This window comes from Somniosus microcephalus, chromosome 2, assembly GCF_052327205.1.
Source record: "Somniosus microcephalus isolate GS21.2 chromosome 2, FLI_Smic_1.0, whole genome shotgun sequence".
Classification (NCBI taxonomy): domain Eukaryota; kingdom Metazoa; phylum Chordata; class Chondrichthyes; order Squaliformes; family Somniosidae; genus Somniosus; species Somniosus microcephalus.
In genome coordinates, this window is record NC_140988.1 from 336,263,523 (window position 1) to 336,280,510 (window position 16,988).

A 16,988-nucleotide genomic window follows, 5' to 3' on the forward strand; every position below is an offset into this window, starting at 1 on the left:
TTTGCTGCATAATTCAAATTGTTAATTTACCATAGTGTCCTGTAAACATTGCTACCTTAGCATTTGGGCATTTTTTTTTATTTTTTTTTAAAGATAATTACTAACTGTAATCCCTCCCCGTATGTTTAGAGGCAGATTTGGTGGAATCCAATAAAAAAAATCTGTTAATTTGTATATCTAAATAAAACATTCTGACCAGATGGAATATACGTGTTTAAAGAATCAGCGGGCGGTGGAAGCGGCCTGTCCTTGACGAGATGCCTAGTGACCTTGTTTTTTTATTCTGAGTGAGAGAAGGAGGCAGAGGGTAAGAGATCGGGAAGCAAGCAAAGCAGAGGGAGACAGACAGACAGAGAGCGCGATGTGAGACGGGTGGAAGGGAGGTGAAACAGACACAGAAATGCCAAGTCTGGAGATGGGAAACAGACATTGCACCTTGAAACCGACTTGACTCCTGCAAGTAAACAAAATACACTCGTGTGTGTTTTAATTATAATTTTTAATGCTTTTTTTTTAGATTATTTGTAAGTATTAAGATCGGCGTAAAATTTTAAAAACACACACACACACACACACACACACACACAATTTAAACATGTCTCCTTGTCATTGCAATGCGGAGAAGCGGCTGGAGGAGCGAGCCTGGTCGAGTCACGGACCCGGAGCTGCAGCACCGGCCGTCCTCCACTGAGACCCTTTCCGTGTCGGTGGCAGCACCGGGAGGAACTGCTTTGGATCCCGCTGTCCCTCCTCTGCTGCGATCCGCACCAGACCAGCACACGTTTCAAAAAACCCGAGCGACCAGCCTCTGTTCTGGCAGCGCTTCGCTCAATGTGCTTGCATTTAAACCCACCTTATCCAGGGACCATTTATTTTCTACATATATTCGTGCTGCTGGAGTTTGTTGGGGGGGGGGGGGGGGGGGGAGCGGTAGGAAAAAAAAACAAGACATTTATATTTTGCAATTTTATTTTATTCAAAACTATAGAGAGGAACTTTTTTGGGGGCAAAGCTTTAAGAAGATTGCGGCTCCAGTCATCTGTGATAACCGATTCCAGGGGTGAACGGACAGAATCGGAGAGTTTGGCGATTGATGGTCTTAATACAACGCAAACTGGCGCCTGGCTTTCGTTGCCCGTTGCTGCAGTAGATGTCAGTGACTGCTGCAGGTCGGAGACCTCACTGGGACAGGGCTTGAAATAAGATCAGAGAGCGAGAGAGACCCCGACACCCAGCCAACGGTCCTCCGAGAGGGTCGCCTTCATGTTGGAAGAATGTATTCAGACCCTTCCGGAAGAGATCTGTTGGGAAACAGAGCCCTGTTTTTCATATTTATTTGTTCCTTTGCAATAGTCACCCTGCTGCAGCAGATCATGTACGGCAAGAACTACATAAAAAGGTAAGATAACCGGTGCTAAAGTTGCCTTCCTCTAAATAGCTGGCAATTAATAATGTGTACGGGGCTGGAAGGACCAGCAGCTCCTAACTGTATAGAGATTTTTATTTTTCCATCTCAAATTTCCCACTTCTCTCAAAGACAGTGATTGTTGTTGGGGTATTTGTACATAGGTGCCAGCAGAACGCTGGGATCGCCTCTTCCACCGCCACCCTCCCCCCCCAGTGACCATCATATGTGATCGGAGACAGAGATTGTCAGCAGGCTTTCAGCCTCACAGTTCTGCTTTTATTCAGTGCTCAGGGCTGCACATTTTCCAGTAAAGGGTCAATGGATGGTGATCAATACTGCACACATTGGCTGAGGGCCAGTTTTTAAATGTGTTCTCGGAATGTGGACAATGCTGGCAAGGTTGTATTTATCGCCCACTCCAAGGTGCCCTGAGAAGGTGGAGGTGGCCTTTTCATCTTGACTGGGGCGATGGGGCTCCCACGATGGTAATAGGTAGGGAATTCCTGGATATCGTCTCACCAACGATAAAAGAACAGTGATATATATCCAAGTTAAGATGGTGCGTGACTTGGAGGGGAAGTCGGAAGTGATTGTATTCACAAGACATTTCTGCTCTTGTCCTTTTCCGTGGTCGAGGTCATATGGGGGGGTGGGTGGGGTGGGGAGAGAAAATTTGCATTTATATAGCGTCTTTCACAACCTTGGGAATCCCAAAACACTTTAGAACCAATGAAGAACTTTTGAAGTGTAGTTATTGTTGCAATGTAGGAAACCGGGCAGCCAATTTGCACACAGCAAGGTTCCACATAGAGCAATGTAATAATGGCCAGATAATCTGTTTTAGTGATGTTGGTTGAGGGATAAATATTGGCCAAGACACTGGGGAGAACTCCCCTGCTCCTCTTCTAATAGTGTGATGGGATTTTTTACGTCCACCTGAGTTGGTTTAACATCTCATCTGAAAGACAGCCCCTCCAACAGTGCAGCACTCCTTCAGTACCGCACTGGAGCGTCAGCCTAGATTTTGTGCTCAAGCCCCTGGAGTGGGACCTGAACCCACAACCTTCTGACTCCGAGGCGAGAGTGCTACTCACTGAGCTGCGGCTGACAATGTCAAAGTAATCCTGGTGAGTTGCTGCAGTGCATCCTGTAGATTGTACATATTGCAGCTACAGTGCAACGGAATCAAGCAAACCACTTTGTCCTAGATGGTATTGAACTTCTTGAGTGTTGTTGCGGCTGCACCCATCTGGGCAAATGATGAGTATTCGATCGCACTCCCGAGTTGAGCCTTGTAGATGGGAGGTTAGGCTTTGAGGGGTCAGGAGCTCAGCTACTCGTTGCAGAGTACCCAGCCCCTGCCCTGCTCTTGCACCCACAGCGTTGATATGATTGGTCCAGTTCAGTATCCGGTCAGCAGTGCCGCAAGATGGTGATAGTGGAGGACTTGGCACTGGTGGTGCTATTGAAAGTCAATGGGAGGTGGCTGGGAATTTTCTCTTGTTCGAAATGGTCATTACCTGGAATGTAAGTAGTGCACATGTTACTGCCACTTGTCAGCCCAAACCTGAATGTTAGTCAGGCCCTGTTGTAGGCTGGCATGGGCTGCTTCATTACTGGGGGGATTATAATTTTGCTGTTGTTAGATCTGTGATTCTTTAAATAGGATGTTTCCCAAGAACTACACGGAGGCTGTAACTTAACAATCAACAGGTGTTTACTGGAGTAGGGTAGTCTCAAGACTGGGAGTACAGAGGCATGCTCAAGGCTTATATACAGGTGTGGTCACTGTTGGTACTACAGTATACAGGAGCTGTAAAAGTAGTTCTCTCTTAAAGGTACATACACTACAATTCCTCCCCTTTTAGATTAACAGTACCTATAACATTCAAATAACAATTAACACTTTAACATGCACATTAAACAGAAATAGTCCATTTATAAATTCAGTCTTTGGGGTGGCTTCCTGATCCTTTCTGGATAGCGCCTTTCCCGAGGTTCTTGTTCTTGGTGCGGAGGCGATTCTGGCCCCTTTCCATCGGTTCCCACTGCTACTGTTTCTGAGGTAGATGCTGCCGGTATGTCGGGTTCATTCCCAGGTACGCGAGACATGGGGTTGACTCGTTCCTGTGACGCTAAGATCTGGTCGACGTGGCGTCTCACAATGTTCTCCCCGACATCCACTGTGTACATTAATGGCCCCTGCCGTGTGCATATCGTTCCGGGTTGCCATTTCTCTGTTCGGTAATCACGGGCCAAGACTGGTTGTCCTACATTGAAGCTCCTTGTCGGCTTCTCATTAATGTGCTGGAATTGTTTATCCTCGACACTTCTTCGCACATTTGGTCTGAGCAAATCCAGACGAGATCTCAACCTTCGGTTAAAGAACATCATGGCCGGGGTCTGGTTGGTGATGGTATGTGTTGCATTTCTGTAGGCTAACAGGAAATTGTCCACCTTATGCTGCAGTGGAATGTCGTCATCGCACATGGCCCTTACTGCTTTTTTAAAGGTTTGTACAAACTTCTCAGCCAATCCATTGGTGGCTGGATGATACAGAGCGGAGGTGTAATGCCTTACCCCATTCCTTTTCATAAATCTTCGGAACTCTTCAGACACAAACTGTGGTCCGTTATCAGAGCAAATCTGCTCTGGCAAGCCGTTCCTGGCAAAGATGGTCCATAGGACTGCAATAGTTTTCTCCGTGGTGGTGGAGGACATTTGGATCACCTCAGGCCATTTCGAGTGCGCATCCACAGCTATTAAAAACATTGAGTCCATGAATGGACCAGCAAAATCAATATGCACCCGTTGCCATGGAGAGGAGAGCCACTCCCAGGGGTGTAGAGGGGCATGTGGTGGTGGATTTTTTGACCTTCTGGCATCCTGAGCAGCTCTTAGTTGGGTCCTCGATTTGTTGATCAATCCCCGGCCACCACACATAAGCCCTAGCAAGGTTTTTCATTTTCACCCCTCCCAGATGACCTTCGTGAAGCTCATTTAGCACTCTCTCCCTTAACTTGGGTGGAATTACCACTCGGAATCCACACATCACTGTCCCCTGGCATACTGACAGCTGTTCTCTTCTGAATGAGAATGCTGGCAACAGTGAGTCGCCATGTGTTGGCCATCCCCTCACCGTCAAATCATATACCCGAGACAGTGTCGGATCATTGCGGGTCTCCTCTATATCCGCGTTAGTTACTGGCAATCGTTCAATTATTGACGAATAAAATATCTCGATAGGGTCCACTGCTGGTGCTTCCTCCACAGTAGGCAGTGGCAAGCATGATAGCCCATCAGCATTTCCATGCTGTTTCGTGCCTTTATATTCTATTTCATATTGGTTCGCCCTAGAAAAAGGGACCATCTTTGTAACCGTTGTGCAGTCATCACTGGAACGCCCTTCTTTGGATTAAAGATGGAGACAAGTGGTTGGTGGTCAGTCAGCAAGGTGAACTTCTGTCCATGCAGATAGTGGTTGAATTTTTTTACTCCCCATACTAGGCTGAGGGCCTCCCTGTCGATCTGGGCGTAGTTGCGCTCGGCTGAGGTTAGTGACCGAGACGCAAAGGCTACTGGCCTCTCCAACCCGTCCGGGAATTTTTGCGACAACACTGCTCCAATACCATAGGGTGATGCATCACATGCCAACCGGATTGGTAGTGCTGGGTTGAAATGGGCCAACACCTCTTTTGATGTGATCAAATCTTTGCACTTCTGGAAAGCTCGTTTACATTCGTCATTCCACTTCCATAGTACCCCCGTTTGCAGTAGGGTATTCAGTGGGTGTACTACTGTAGACAAATTTGGTAAGAACTTATGGTAGTAGTTCACCAACCCGAGGAACGACCTCAGTTGTGACACCTTTTCCGGTGCTGGAGCCTTTACTACTGCCTCAATCTTTTCAGGGGACTTATGTAACCCCTCTTCATCAATAATGTGGTCACAATACGAGATCTGATTCTGGAAAAACTCGCACTTGTGGTGATTAGCTCGTAGCCCATATTCCTTTAATCTAGCGAGCACCTTCTCCGGGTTGGCGAGGTGATCACTGTCATTTTCGCCCGTGACCAGGATGTTGTCCAAATAACACTGGGTCCCTGGAATCCCTTGCAGGACTTGATCCATTGCCCTTTGCCAAATAGCCGGAGCCGATGCTACCCCGAACACCAGTCGGTTGTATTGATAGAGACCTTTATGAGTGTTGATCGTGAGGTATTGTTTCGTGGCTTCTTCTACCTCCATTTGCAAATGCGCCTGGGCCAGATCAATTTTGGTGAAGCGTTTACCTCCAGATAGCGAGGCGAAAATATCCTCAATCCGTGGAAGCAGATATTGTACCGTGTGAAGGACTGGGTTCACTGTCACCTTAAAATCCCCACAGATGCGGACCTTCTTTGGTTCCCCAGGCGTATTACTCAACGACCTCTTCATTACAGGGATGATGGGTGTAGCCCACTTGCTCCAGTCCACTTTGGACAATACTCCTGAATGTTCCAACCCTTCCAGCTCTGCTTCAATGGCTGGTCGGATCGCATAAGGCACCGGTCTGGCCTTAAAAAAACTTTGGACTTGCATTTTCCTCTATTTTAATCGTTGCTGTTATGCCTTTTAGTGTTCCGAGTCCCTCCTGGAACACTTCTTGTGCGTCAGTTAGCATTTTTGACAGTCGTCCAGGTGTGGCGTCGTCATCCTTTTTGGCCTCAACCTTCAGTGCCTGTATGGAATACCAATCTAATTGTATCTTCCGGATCCATTCACGTCCTAGTAGTGGTGGTCCTCCATCTGGCAATACATATAGGTCCATTTTAGGTATTTCCTGGCCTTTGTATATCACTTTCACCCTTATTTTTCCTTTGGGGTAGACTTTTTGCCCCGTGTACGTCTTCAAGACAATCTCTGTAGCTTCCAAGGGTATATGTGGAAATAGCCGCTTGTAGTCCCTTTGGTTTATGACTGTTAGGGCTGATCCAGTGACCAATTCCATTTTCACTTGGACTCTGTCTATCTTGAGTGTGACCCAGATAGTCAGGTGATCCTCCCTTTTGGTTACCTTATGTAGTTTCAAACAACCCAGCTCCTTGCTTCCGGAGTCTGTATCACTTCTCTGTTCGTCTGAACTACTGTCCATCACCTTATGTACCTTTTTGTACTTCTCCTGTGGAGATTTCTTGCCGTTGGTTTTCTTCCCTGACCTGCAGACTCTTGCTATGTGTCCTGTTTTTCCACACTGTCTGCACACTTGGTCCTTGAACCAACAATCCTTCTGATCGTGTGTTGTTCTGCCGCAGCGATAACACTTCCCTGCTCCATATGACATTTCATTGGTGCCGTATTCTTGCGGTCTCCATTGTATCTCTGCAGCGCCCCGTGCGGCTGCTTCGTGTGATACTGCCATGCTGAAAGCCTTGTCCAGCGTAAGATCCTTTTCTGATAGAAGCCGTTTCTGGGTTCCTTCACTTTGAAGCCCACACACAAACTTGTCCCTTAACGTATCTGATAGTCCCGCTCCAAACTGGCAGTGTTTCGATAACTTGCGCAGTGCCGTTAAGTACTCAGCATTACTTTCGTCTTTATGCTGTTCCTTTTGTGGAACTTAAATCTTTCTGCTATCAGCAGCGGTGTGGGGCTTAAGTGGTCCTGTAGGATTTCTATTATGCTTTCGAAATTCTTCTCCACGGGCTTCTCTGGGGTTATCAGGTTTTGCAGTAAGCCATAAGTTTTTGCACCCATGGAATTTAACAAAACCAGTGCTTTCCTAGCATCTGGCACGTCATTCGCCCTGCAGTACACCTCAAAGCGTTCCACATATGTCGCCCAATCTTCGACTTCATTGTCGAACGCCGTGATACTGGCACTCTTCGCCATCCCTGGGTGTGATTTAACTGTCTAAAATGGCGTCTCCCGCGCTCTCCCTTCTTCTCCGCTGGCACAAAATGGCGTCTCCCGCGCTTTCCTTCCTTCCCGCGCTCGCCCTTCTTCTCCGCTGCGGCTTCTAAAAATGGCGTCTCCCGCGCTCTCCCTTCTGCTCCGCGGCTCAATGGCGTCTCCTGCGCTCTCCCTTCTTCTCCCCGCGGACGCGGTTCAGCCCTTGAGCCCTGGCTGTGCTCTGCGCGTTCTCCTGTGCGCCTTTCCCGTTGCCATCGCTCGGTCCTGAACCCGGCTGCTGCTTTACCTTCTCTCTCTCTCTGCTTGTTTTTCCTCGACGCCGCTCGGTTTTCAACCCCCGGCCGCGCCCTGTGCGCTTCACCCTCTCTCTTACCCCGTCGACGCTGCTCGGCTTTTCTACGCCGTAGGTGGGCTCCTGCCGCCGCTGTCCGGGAAGGGTGTGCACTGCACCTGTTGCCAGTTTGTTGCTGGATCGTCGTGGCTGGGGAACCAAGCCCGGCTCTCAACAGCCTCTCCTGCGATGTTTACTTGCTGCCGGATGACTGGGTGGTTGCTCGTGGTCGACGCCCGTGCTTCTGGCCTCGACTTTCTTCCACCGTCCTCCCGGAGCGACTCCTTGACGGGAAATGCAGAGTTGCAGGCAGATTCGAATCCACCTCGTCGCCACTGTTAGATCCGTGATTCTTTAAATAGGATGTTTCCCAAGAACTACACGGAGGCTGTAACTTAACAATCAACAGGTGTTTACTGGAGTAGGGTAGTCTCAAGACTGGGAGTACAGAGGCATGCTCAAGGCTTATATACAGGTGTGGTCACTGCTGGTACTACAGTATACAGGAGCTGTAAAAGTAGTTCTCTCTTAAAGGTACATACACTACAGCTGTAAGTTGAACTGTTGCCCTAATTTAATACATACCAAGACTGAAGCTGAGATCTTCTGGTTTCTATGGCTCACGACTGCATAGAGTTTAAAGAGGCACTGTTTTCATGCAAATATGCTTGGAAAATCCGATTTTCACATGAAGAGTTGCAGCCAAAGTGTTAAGCTGTCTTTTTCTTTCAGATGCTGATTGCCATGCTGTGCATTTCAAACATTTTCTGTTTTTTTATTTCATTTTTAAAAAATTTGCTTCTTGACTCCACATCACACGCAAGTAACAGGGCAGTGGCTTGGATTTTGTGGCCAGCGGCGAACGAGCGGCGCTCGCCGTTCATTACGCTTACAGCTGCCCACAGACTTTTAGTGGGATTTTGCATGGCAATTTATGGTAATTAGAGAGCCATTTCAGCACAGCGCCCTCTACAGGGCTTCTGGGACCTACATGAACAGAGCAAGCAACAGCCTGTCTCTTCAACCAATCAGATTGAAGAATCTTTACTAAGGCATGCAGAGTCTAAACCAGGAAGTGTAAGTGAGAATATTTAATTCAATGTAGAATCATGTACAGAAAGCGAAATAAAAAGAGGAAAAGAACGATGGGATTAAGAGAGATAAGAGACAGAAAGAAAAAGTTTAAATTTTTTTTTAAATTTTAAACTTAAAAAAATCTCCTACAGCAATTAAAATCTGAAAGAATGAGACTCCACATTTATAAAAAGCAAATTTTCAGTGCCAGAGAGGTTGTTTGGCAGTAATGAACACTTATCAAGCCATTAAAAATTCACTCACACATGAATGGACAAGCCCTAACTTTTTCTGGCGTGTTTAGTGTGTACCTAGTGCGTAAGTACTGCAGCCTCATGCCCTTCATGTGTTTGAATGCTGAATCTCTCAGCGAAGTACTGGTGTAGCGAAGCTTGTGGAGGAACAGGGGAGCTCGGTCAGCAACTTCCTGATTGCCACATTTAACTTCGCATGTGCGGATGCCGGAAGTTGCTGTCCAATTTACTCCTTATTAACGGTGAGTGCTGATAGCCTCACCATTATTACTACTACAAAATCCGGGCCAATTTGTTTAAGTGCAAATCAGAAAAGGACATTTTTTGTGAAGATTATGTTCCTTTAAGACTTTTGTGAATTTGTATGGAGAGAGTGGAAACGGGGTAAAAACTATACAGTTCTCACTCCCATCCGCTACCACACCTCTCAAGCACTACACACTTCATAGGGTGCTCTGCATGCCTGGGGGGTGGCGGGGGGGATTTCATCTTCTCCTCCTGCACATCCCCACTGAATGCTCCACAACATTGTCTCCATCAGTCGATTATTTTGTTCACATGTTTTTATTTTTCCTAAAATTAAGTTGAGAAAATAAGTGATTTTTTTTTTTCTTTAGGAAAAAGAACTGTTTCACCCATAGTGTTCATTTGAAAATGTAGAGTACGTGGAGGCTCAATGTAAGCCTTCTCACTTGGGATTATGGACAGGCTGCCCGAGATTATGAATGCCTGAATGACTGACCGACACTGAGTGGATATATTAATGTCACCAGAACCCTAATATTGAATTACTGTCTTAAGCACACTGCAAGACATCTTCAGTCTGTAGTTTAATTTATTTTACTAGCAATTTTCATTTTTGTGATCTACCTTGGAAGAGCCAGTAGGCAGTGTAGATGGGGAAGCTGCATTTCTAGGGCTCTCAACAGATATTCTCTCTTGCGTCTTGACACGGTTACTCCTGTAAGCGAGCCCTCCCCACGAGTCGGTGCAACTTTATACAGGCAATATGTGGTAATGTAGTGTTGCCTCGGGTTTGAACAGAAACCCTTGTTACTGTAAATTGCTCATTGTAAAACACAGAGCACTCAAGTCTCCGCCTGTGTTTTCAATAACAGAAAAATAAACACGATCAGAGCAGGTGCCTAGGCCGGTAAACTATGAATTCCTTTAATGAAAAGTAGAATTAAATAATAGCAACAGATCAACACAATAGATTGCATGTGATATAGCTATACTTAACTCACTGAATCTGTTACGAATGATTTCTGAAGTAATAAAATGACTTTAGTTCAGGTGTCTGTGATGTGCAGTCTTTACGTGGGCTTGTGCATTCATGGCGTGTTTCCTGTGAGCCCCAGCTCAATCAACTCAATCTAATGAGAATAGCTGGTTGGGGTCTGATATATCTCCCATCCTCTTTGAAGTTCGAACTCGGAAATCCAGCAGCCAATTTGCATACAGCAAGGTCCCATAAACAGCAATGAGATAAATGACCAGATAATCTGGGTTTTTTTCTAGCAAAATTGGTTGAGGGACAAAGGTTGGCCAGTACACCAGGAGAACTACCCTGCTCTTCTTCAAATATAGGATCTTTTACATCCACCTGAGCGGGCAGATGGAGCCTGACTTTTAACGTCTCAGCTGAAAGCCGACACCTCTAACAGTGCCGCACTGCCTCAGTACTGCACTGGCATGTCAGCCTAGATTACGTGCTCAAGTCTCAGGAGTGGGGCTTGAACCCATAACATTTTGACTCGGAGGCAAGAGTGCCACTACTGAGCCAAGGCTGATTCAGTTACTGTTGTTATACAGCTAAACTTTGCAGCCATTTTGCACACAGCAAGATACTACAAAGAGTACTGAGATCACTGGCCAGTTAATCGTCTTCATGTTGTGTGTGTGTGATCTCCAGGCATTGGAGTTCTGGGTTAAACATGGGCACTTCATTATTTGGAATAAAGTAACTATATTTGATTATGACAATCCCCCATCAAGTAAGTCTATGGTTAACATAGTTTAAATACCACAAAACATGCAAGTAATTAAAGAGACTAAGTGTCAGTAGACTGGGTCTACTTGTGATTATCAGAACCTTTATTAATAACAAAATCTCTTTAATATTACTTGGTTGTGAAGTGGCAAGCTTTCTTTTCTTTTCTCAAAGGCTCTGATTCATGCTGGAGTATAGTTCCACATGCCTCCATCCGGTACTATTCTTTGAGTGAGCCAAAAATCTGCAACGCTGTTCTGCCACTGTAACCATGTCTTCAGTTGCATCGCCAGTTGAAGAGCCCAACCCTGTTGGAATTCCCAGGGTCAGGCAGTTAAGTTGTAGGGTGCCTGAACTAGTATTGGCGTGGCTGGAGTGTCCACTAAGTACGGGATGGGGGGGGGGGCAGAAAATGAGCTTAGTGACCAGCTGCTGTAAGGAAACCAATCCTTCCCATTTTGGTGGGCCCCACTTCCACTGGCTTAAAACATTGCATGCTGCATTATGCAGGTGTTCATCACTTTGGGGGCAGCCATCTCACCGCTGACATCATCGGCCTGTTTTTGATGTCACCTGGAAAGGGGGCGGATGTAAGAAGCACCCGGCACTTTGCTTGAGGAACCCCTCAATGCACTGGAAATTCTCAAACCGTATGGCAGATTTGAACTCGGTCCAGGTGAGTCTAGTAACATACCCACCATGTTGCCACGCCTTTAGGTCTCATAAGAGGATTTTTTTTAAAGAAAGGAGTACTTGATGGAAATGTATTGCATATAGAATTTTTTGCACATGAGTGAGACACACATAGCCGACTTATGTCTACTTTGCTGTTGAGTTACACAGTTGTTGGGTTGGTATTTGGGTTGCGCTATGTCCAGTTTGGACTGCCCAGTCTGCCCCTGCCTCAGCTCATCTGCTGCTGAAATCCTCATCCATGCCTTTGTTACCTTTAGACTCGACTCTTCCAATGCACTCCTGGCTGGCCTCCCCACATTCTACCCTACGTAAACTTGAGGTCATCCAAATCTCTGCTGCCCATATCCTAACTCGCACCAAGTCCCGTTCACCCATCACCCTTATGCTCGCTGGCCTACATCGGCTCCCCGTTAAGCAACGTCTCGATTTTTAAAATTTTCATCCTTGTTTTCAAATCCCTCTATGACCCCGTCCTCCCTACCTCTGTAATCTCCTCCAGCCCTACAACCCTCCGAGATATCTGCGCTCCCCCGATTCTGGCCTCTTGTGCATCCCCGATTTTAATCGCTCCACCCTGCCTTCAGCTGCCAAGGTCCTAAGCTCTGGAATTCCCTCCCTAAACCTCTCTGCCTTGCTACCTCTCTATCCTCATTTAAGACACTCCTTATAACCTACGTCTTTGACCAAGCTTTTGATCATCTGCCCTAATATCTCCTTATGTGGCTCGGTGTCAAATTTTGATAATGCTCCTGTGAAGCACATTGGGATGTTTTACTATGTTAAAAGTGCTATAAATATTCAAGTTGTTGTTGAAAAGTCTGTTTATTCAGTCTGTGGTACTGCTATTTATTATGTGGTGAGTTAGCAGCCTCAGTCAGGATGACAGTATGAGCATTACATTTGGTGTCTGTGTTTCTGGCCTAGGGAGGGGAAATTCACCCAGGGTTCCTGAATTTGATCATTACTTTTAGCCCCTATTGGAAAGTGGTCAAGAATCAGGTGAGAACAGGATTTGGCTCGGCTATGATGTCTCCATCGTTGACTATATCCAAAGCTCACGATCTGGGCACTTGGGTAAGGTACCACTTGGAAGCTGACAAATGTTGTCAAACTGTTCTACAGCAACCTTGCTATGGACGGATTACTTTTAGGTACCAATCAGAAGATACTGTGCAAGGATCCAGGAAGAATATATTGGCCTTGGAGGGCATACAGCACAGATTCACCAGAATGATATAGGGGCTTAAAGGATTAAATTATGAGGACAGGTTACATAAACTTGGTTTGTATCACCTTGAGTTTAGAAGGTTGAGGGGTGATCTAATCGAGTTGTTTAACATGATAAATGGATTCGATAGGGTAGATACAGAGAAACTATTTTCTCTGATGGTGAGATCCAGAACAAGGGTGCATAATCTTAAAATTTGAGCAAGGTCATTTAGGAGTGAAATGAGGAAGCACTTTTTGACACAAAGGGTAGTGGAAATCTGGAAGTCTCTCCCCTAAAATAGAATCATAGAATCATTACAGCACAGTAGGAGGCCATTTGGCCTGTCGAGCCTATACCAGCTCTCTGCAAGAGCACTTCAGCTACTCCCACTCCCCCACCTTTTCTCCATAGTCCTGCAATTTTTTTTCCTTCAGGTACTTATCCCTTTTGAAAGCCATAATTAAATCTGCCTCCACCACCCTTTCAGGCAGTGCATTCCAGATTATAACCACTCGCTGCGTAAAAAAGTTTTTCCTCATGTCGCCTTTGGATCTTCTGCCAATCACCTTAAATCTGTGTCCTCTGGTTCTCGACCCATCCGCCAATGGGAACAGTTTCTCTCTATCTACTCTGTCTAGACCCCTCATGATTTTGAACACCTCTATCAAATCTCCTCTCAATCTTCTCTGCTCTAAGGAGAACAACCCCAGCCTCTCCAGTCTATCCACATAACTGAAGTCCCTCATCCCTGGAACCATTCTTGTAATTCTTTTCTGCACCCTCTCTAAGGCCTTCACATTCATCCTAAAGTGCGGTTCCCAGAATTGGACACAATACTCCAGTTGAGGCTGAACCAGTGTTTTATAAAGATTCATCATAACTTCCTTGCTTTTGCACTCTATGCCTCTATTTATGAAGCCCAGTATCCCGTATGCTTTTTTAACCACTTTCTCAACCTGCCCTGCCACCTTTAACGATTTGTGCACATATACCCCCAGGTCTCTCTGTTCCTGCACCCCCTTTAGGATTGTACCCTTTAGTTTATATTGCCTCTCTTCGTTCTTCCTACCAAAATGTAACAATTCGCACTTTTCTGCAATAAATTTCATCTGCCACGTGTCGGCCCATTCCACCAGCCTGTCTATGTCCTCTTGAAGTCTATCCCTATCTTCCTCACTGTTCACTATATTTCCAAGTTTTCTGTCATCTGCAAATTTTGAAATTGTGCCCTGTACACCCAAGTCCAAATCATGAATATATATCAAGAAAAGCAGTGGTCCTAGTACCGACCCCTGGGGAACACCACTGTATACCTTCCTCCAGTCCAAAAAACAACCCTTCACCACTGGGTCAATTGAAATTTTCAAGACTGAGATCAATAGATTTTTGTTAGGTAAGGGTATCAAGGGATATGAATCAAAGGTGGGTAAATGGAGTTGAGGTACAGATCAGCCATGATCTAATTGAATGACAGGAACAGGTTGAGGGGCTGAATGGCCTACTCTCGTCGTTCTCTGGAAGTAAACCTTTTGAATTATTTTGAAGAGATCAATGGGTGAAAGGGTTAAGCCGGTTTAGAAGCAGACTTCAAAAGCAGCTTACCACGCCTCCTCTTTGATCACAGATCAAGAATCTTGGAGTGTACATTAATGTATTTCGTGTTGGAAATCAGAGTGGCTGCATCTGTGTGTAAGTGTAACAGGAACAGGGTGGAAGGGACAGTTGGTATTCTCCATTCTGATGAGTACGAGGGACTGACCAGACGTGTTATACTCCATAATCCTCTCTACATTCTACTTGAATGGATTTGCAGCAAAGATTTGGTTACGAGCTTAAGCTAGTTAAGCTGCCACCTCAGTGATTGTCGACAGTAAGCCTCTTTTGTGCATATTTACATACGGCAGGATACTGCCATTTCTTAGTGATTTTTTTGTGCTAGTCAAGGTGGTGATTATTAGTGCAAGCGTTTTCTATTTCAGTTATGCAATCTCAGCATCAGACTCTCCCAGGCTAGCTATTGAGTCTACTCTGCATCAACAACATACCTTCACACCAACCGAGGAGTCTCTTACTGTAGCAGTGTGATATTTTCCAATTACCAGCCCAACCACCCTTTTGGCCTCCCTGAGTGAGATTGCAAAGAACTGCTACTTAATGTTGATTTAGAAACAGCTATGTGCACTGGGCAGACACCAGCATGAACTGGGTTGATGCTGACTAAACACATTTCACAAAGGATCCTTACAGGAGGAGATTTTCATCCCATCCATCTTGGCTGGAGTCAAACCCAAATCCCTGAGGTGAAAAAGTTACGTGCAAATTCACACCCAATTCACCAGCTATTTTGTTTCAACATTGAAAATAAATGACACCGCAGGCTTAAAGGCAAGATAAAGGCAGCAACAACCATCTGGAGTGAGTAAAATTAGAACTTTATGTAACAAAATAGATGTTTCGTTTAAAGCCATTACCACCACCTCCTGGAATTGTATGTTAAACACACAGCCCATTGAGGACAGGCCAGCTGTGTCTTACTGTCAAAAATTAGGCATGCTACAGTCAGATCCACTTATTCTTTAGTGATTGGTTTGAGGATAATTAAGCGATACGGCATGTGCACAGGTATAACATCAAGGATTGGGAGGGTGGGGGGGGGCGGTAATTCAGTTTAATATACTTCCCCATTTAACAGAAACCATTTTTAACAATTCATTCATGAGATGTGGGCCTCGCTGGCAAGGCCAGCATTTATTGCCCATCCCTAATTGCCCTTGGAAGGTGGTGGGGAGCCGTCTTCTTGAACCGCTGCAGTCCGTATAAAAGCAGTGTGGGATGTGACTCCAAACAGACCATCTGCCTTTCACTTATTTTTTGTAAGTTACCAGTAATTATAGGAAGATAAGTTTAGGTAAGTGACTGTTGAAGAGATTTAATGGACCTGTGTGATCTTTTTAAAAGAGCGCTTGGATCTCACGTGCCAGCTATTCTGTCTGATCTTTAAGAATGAACACATTTCTTTCCATTTCTTATGAGACATTGGTTCACTATGATGTCTCTGCTGATCTTCTGGACAAATGAAAAAACCAGCAAAATTGGTCCAGGAGTATGTCCTGTGACGAATATACTCGACTGTACAAATTTGTTCTAGTGCAGTTGCACTAACGGGAAGTTTGCACGTTCCAGCAACCTAAGAGTAGTATACAAAAGCAAAATACTGCGGATGCTGGAAGTCGGAAATAAAAACAGAAAATGCTGGAAATACTCAGCAGGTCAGGCAGCATCTGTGGAGAGCGAGAAACAGAGTTAACGGGCAGGATTTTCATTGGGTCGTGGAGTCGGGATTGGAGGCGTGGGGAGGGGGGGTTAAAATCCCGAAATCAGGGGTCCCGACCCCTTCCCGCACCCAAACCCGCCTCCATGCCAGTTTCAAAGGAGGCGGGTACCCGTCCTGCACTGGGACCCACCTACCCGAGGCGGGAAGGGATTAGTGCCAATTAACTGCCTGTTAACAGGTAGTTAACAGGCAGTTTTTAGCCTAATCCCTATTTTTAAGGTTGAAGTGTGGGATTCCCGACGGCTCCAAACCATGCCAAGTTAGAGGAGGCGGGCCGTCGGGTTGAAGGACTTGGAGGGGTCGAAATGTCGGTGTTCAGGTGAGTGATGTGTGCATGAGTGCAAAGGTAAGTGTGTTTGGTGTGTCTAAAGTGATTAAATAAGTTTTACATACCTTTTCTTTTCAGCCTTCCTTCCTTTAGGTCTCGGGAGTCCCTCATCTCACCGGCACAGAAAGCAGAATGGCTGCGAACTGTCAAAAGTGACAGCCTGCAGCTTTCTGTGCAGGAGAGATTTCTAACTGAGTCTGTGGAGAAGGACTCATGTTAGAAGTAAGACTGTCAGTGTTTGACAGCTTCAAATAGCTGTGAAACACTGATATTTCATCTGTCAAAACCTCTTGACAGATGAAATTTCAGTCTGTGACATCACCTGTTGCCGGGTGGCCCTTAATTGGCCTGCTGAGCCCGCTGGGTGGGCTCAATAAGGTCAATCAAGTTAAAATCGCGTGGATTGACCGCATCTCGATGAAGGCGGGACTACAACCCTGAAAGTTGTAGTCCCGCCTCCACCCGACT

At 45.8% G+C, this 16,988-nt stretch overlaps 1 protein-coding gene across 3 annotated transcripts in view; it reads left to right on the plus strand.

The window, feature by feature from the left end:
* Window positions 1-312: 312 nt before the first annotated feature.
* Window positions 313-16,988, plus strand: part of st8sia5 (ST8 alpha-N-acetyl-neuraminide alpha-2,8-sialyltransferase 5) — a 59,460-nt gene continuing 42,784 nt past the window's right edge. For all 3 annotated transcript variants that reach the window (XM_085975319.1, XM_085975328.1, XM_085975333.1), the window contains exons 1-2: window positions 313-460; window positions 989-1,399. In XM_085975319.1, coding sequence (XP_085831445.1) covers window positions 1,275-1,399 — 125 coding nt within the window. In that variant the 5' untranslated portion in view covers window positions 313-460; window positions 989-1,274. The remainder of the gene's footprint in view (window positions 461-988; window positions 1,400-16,988) is intronic.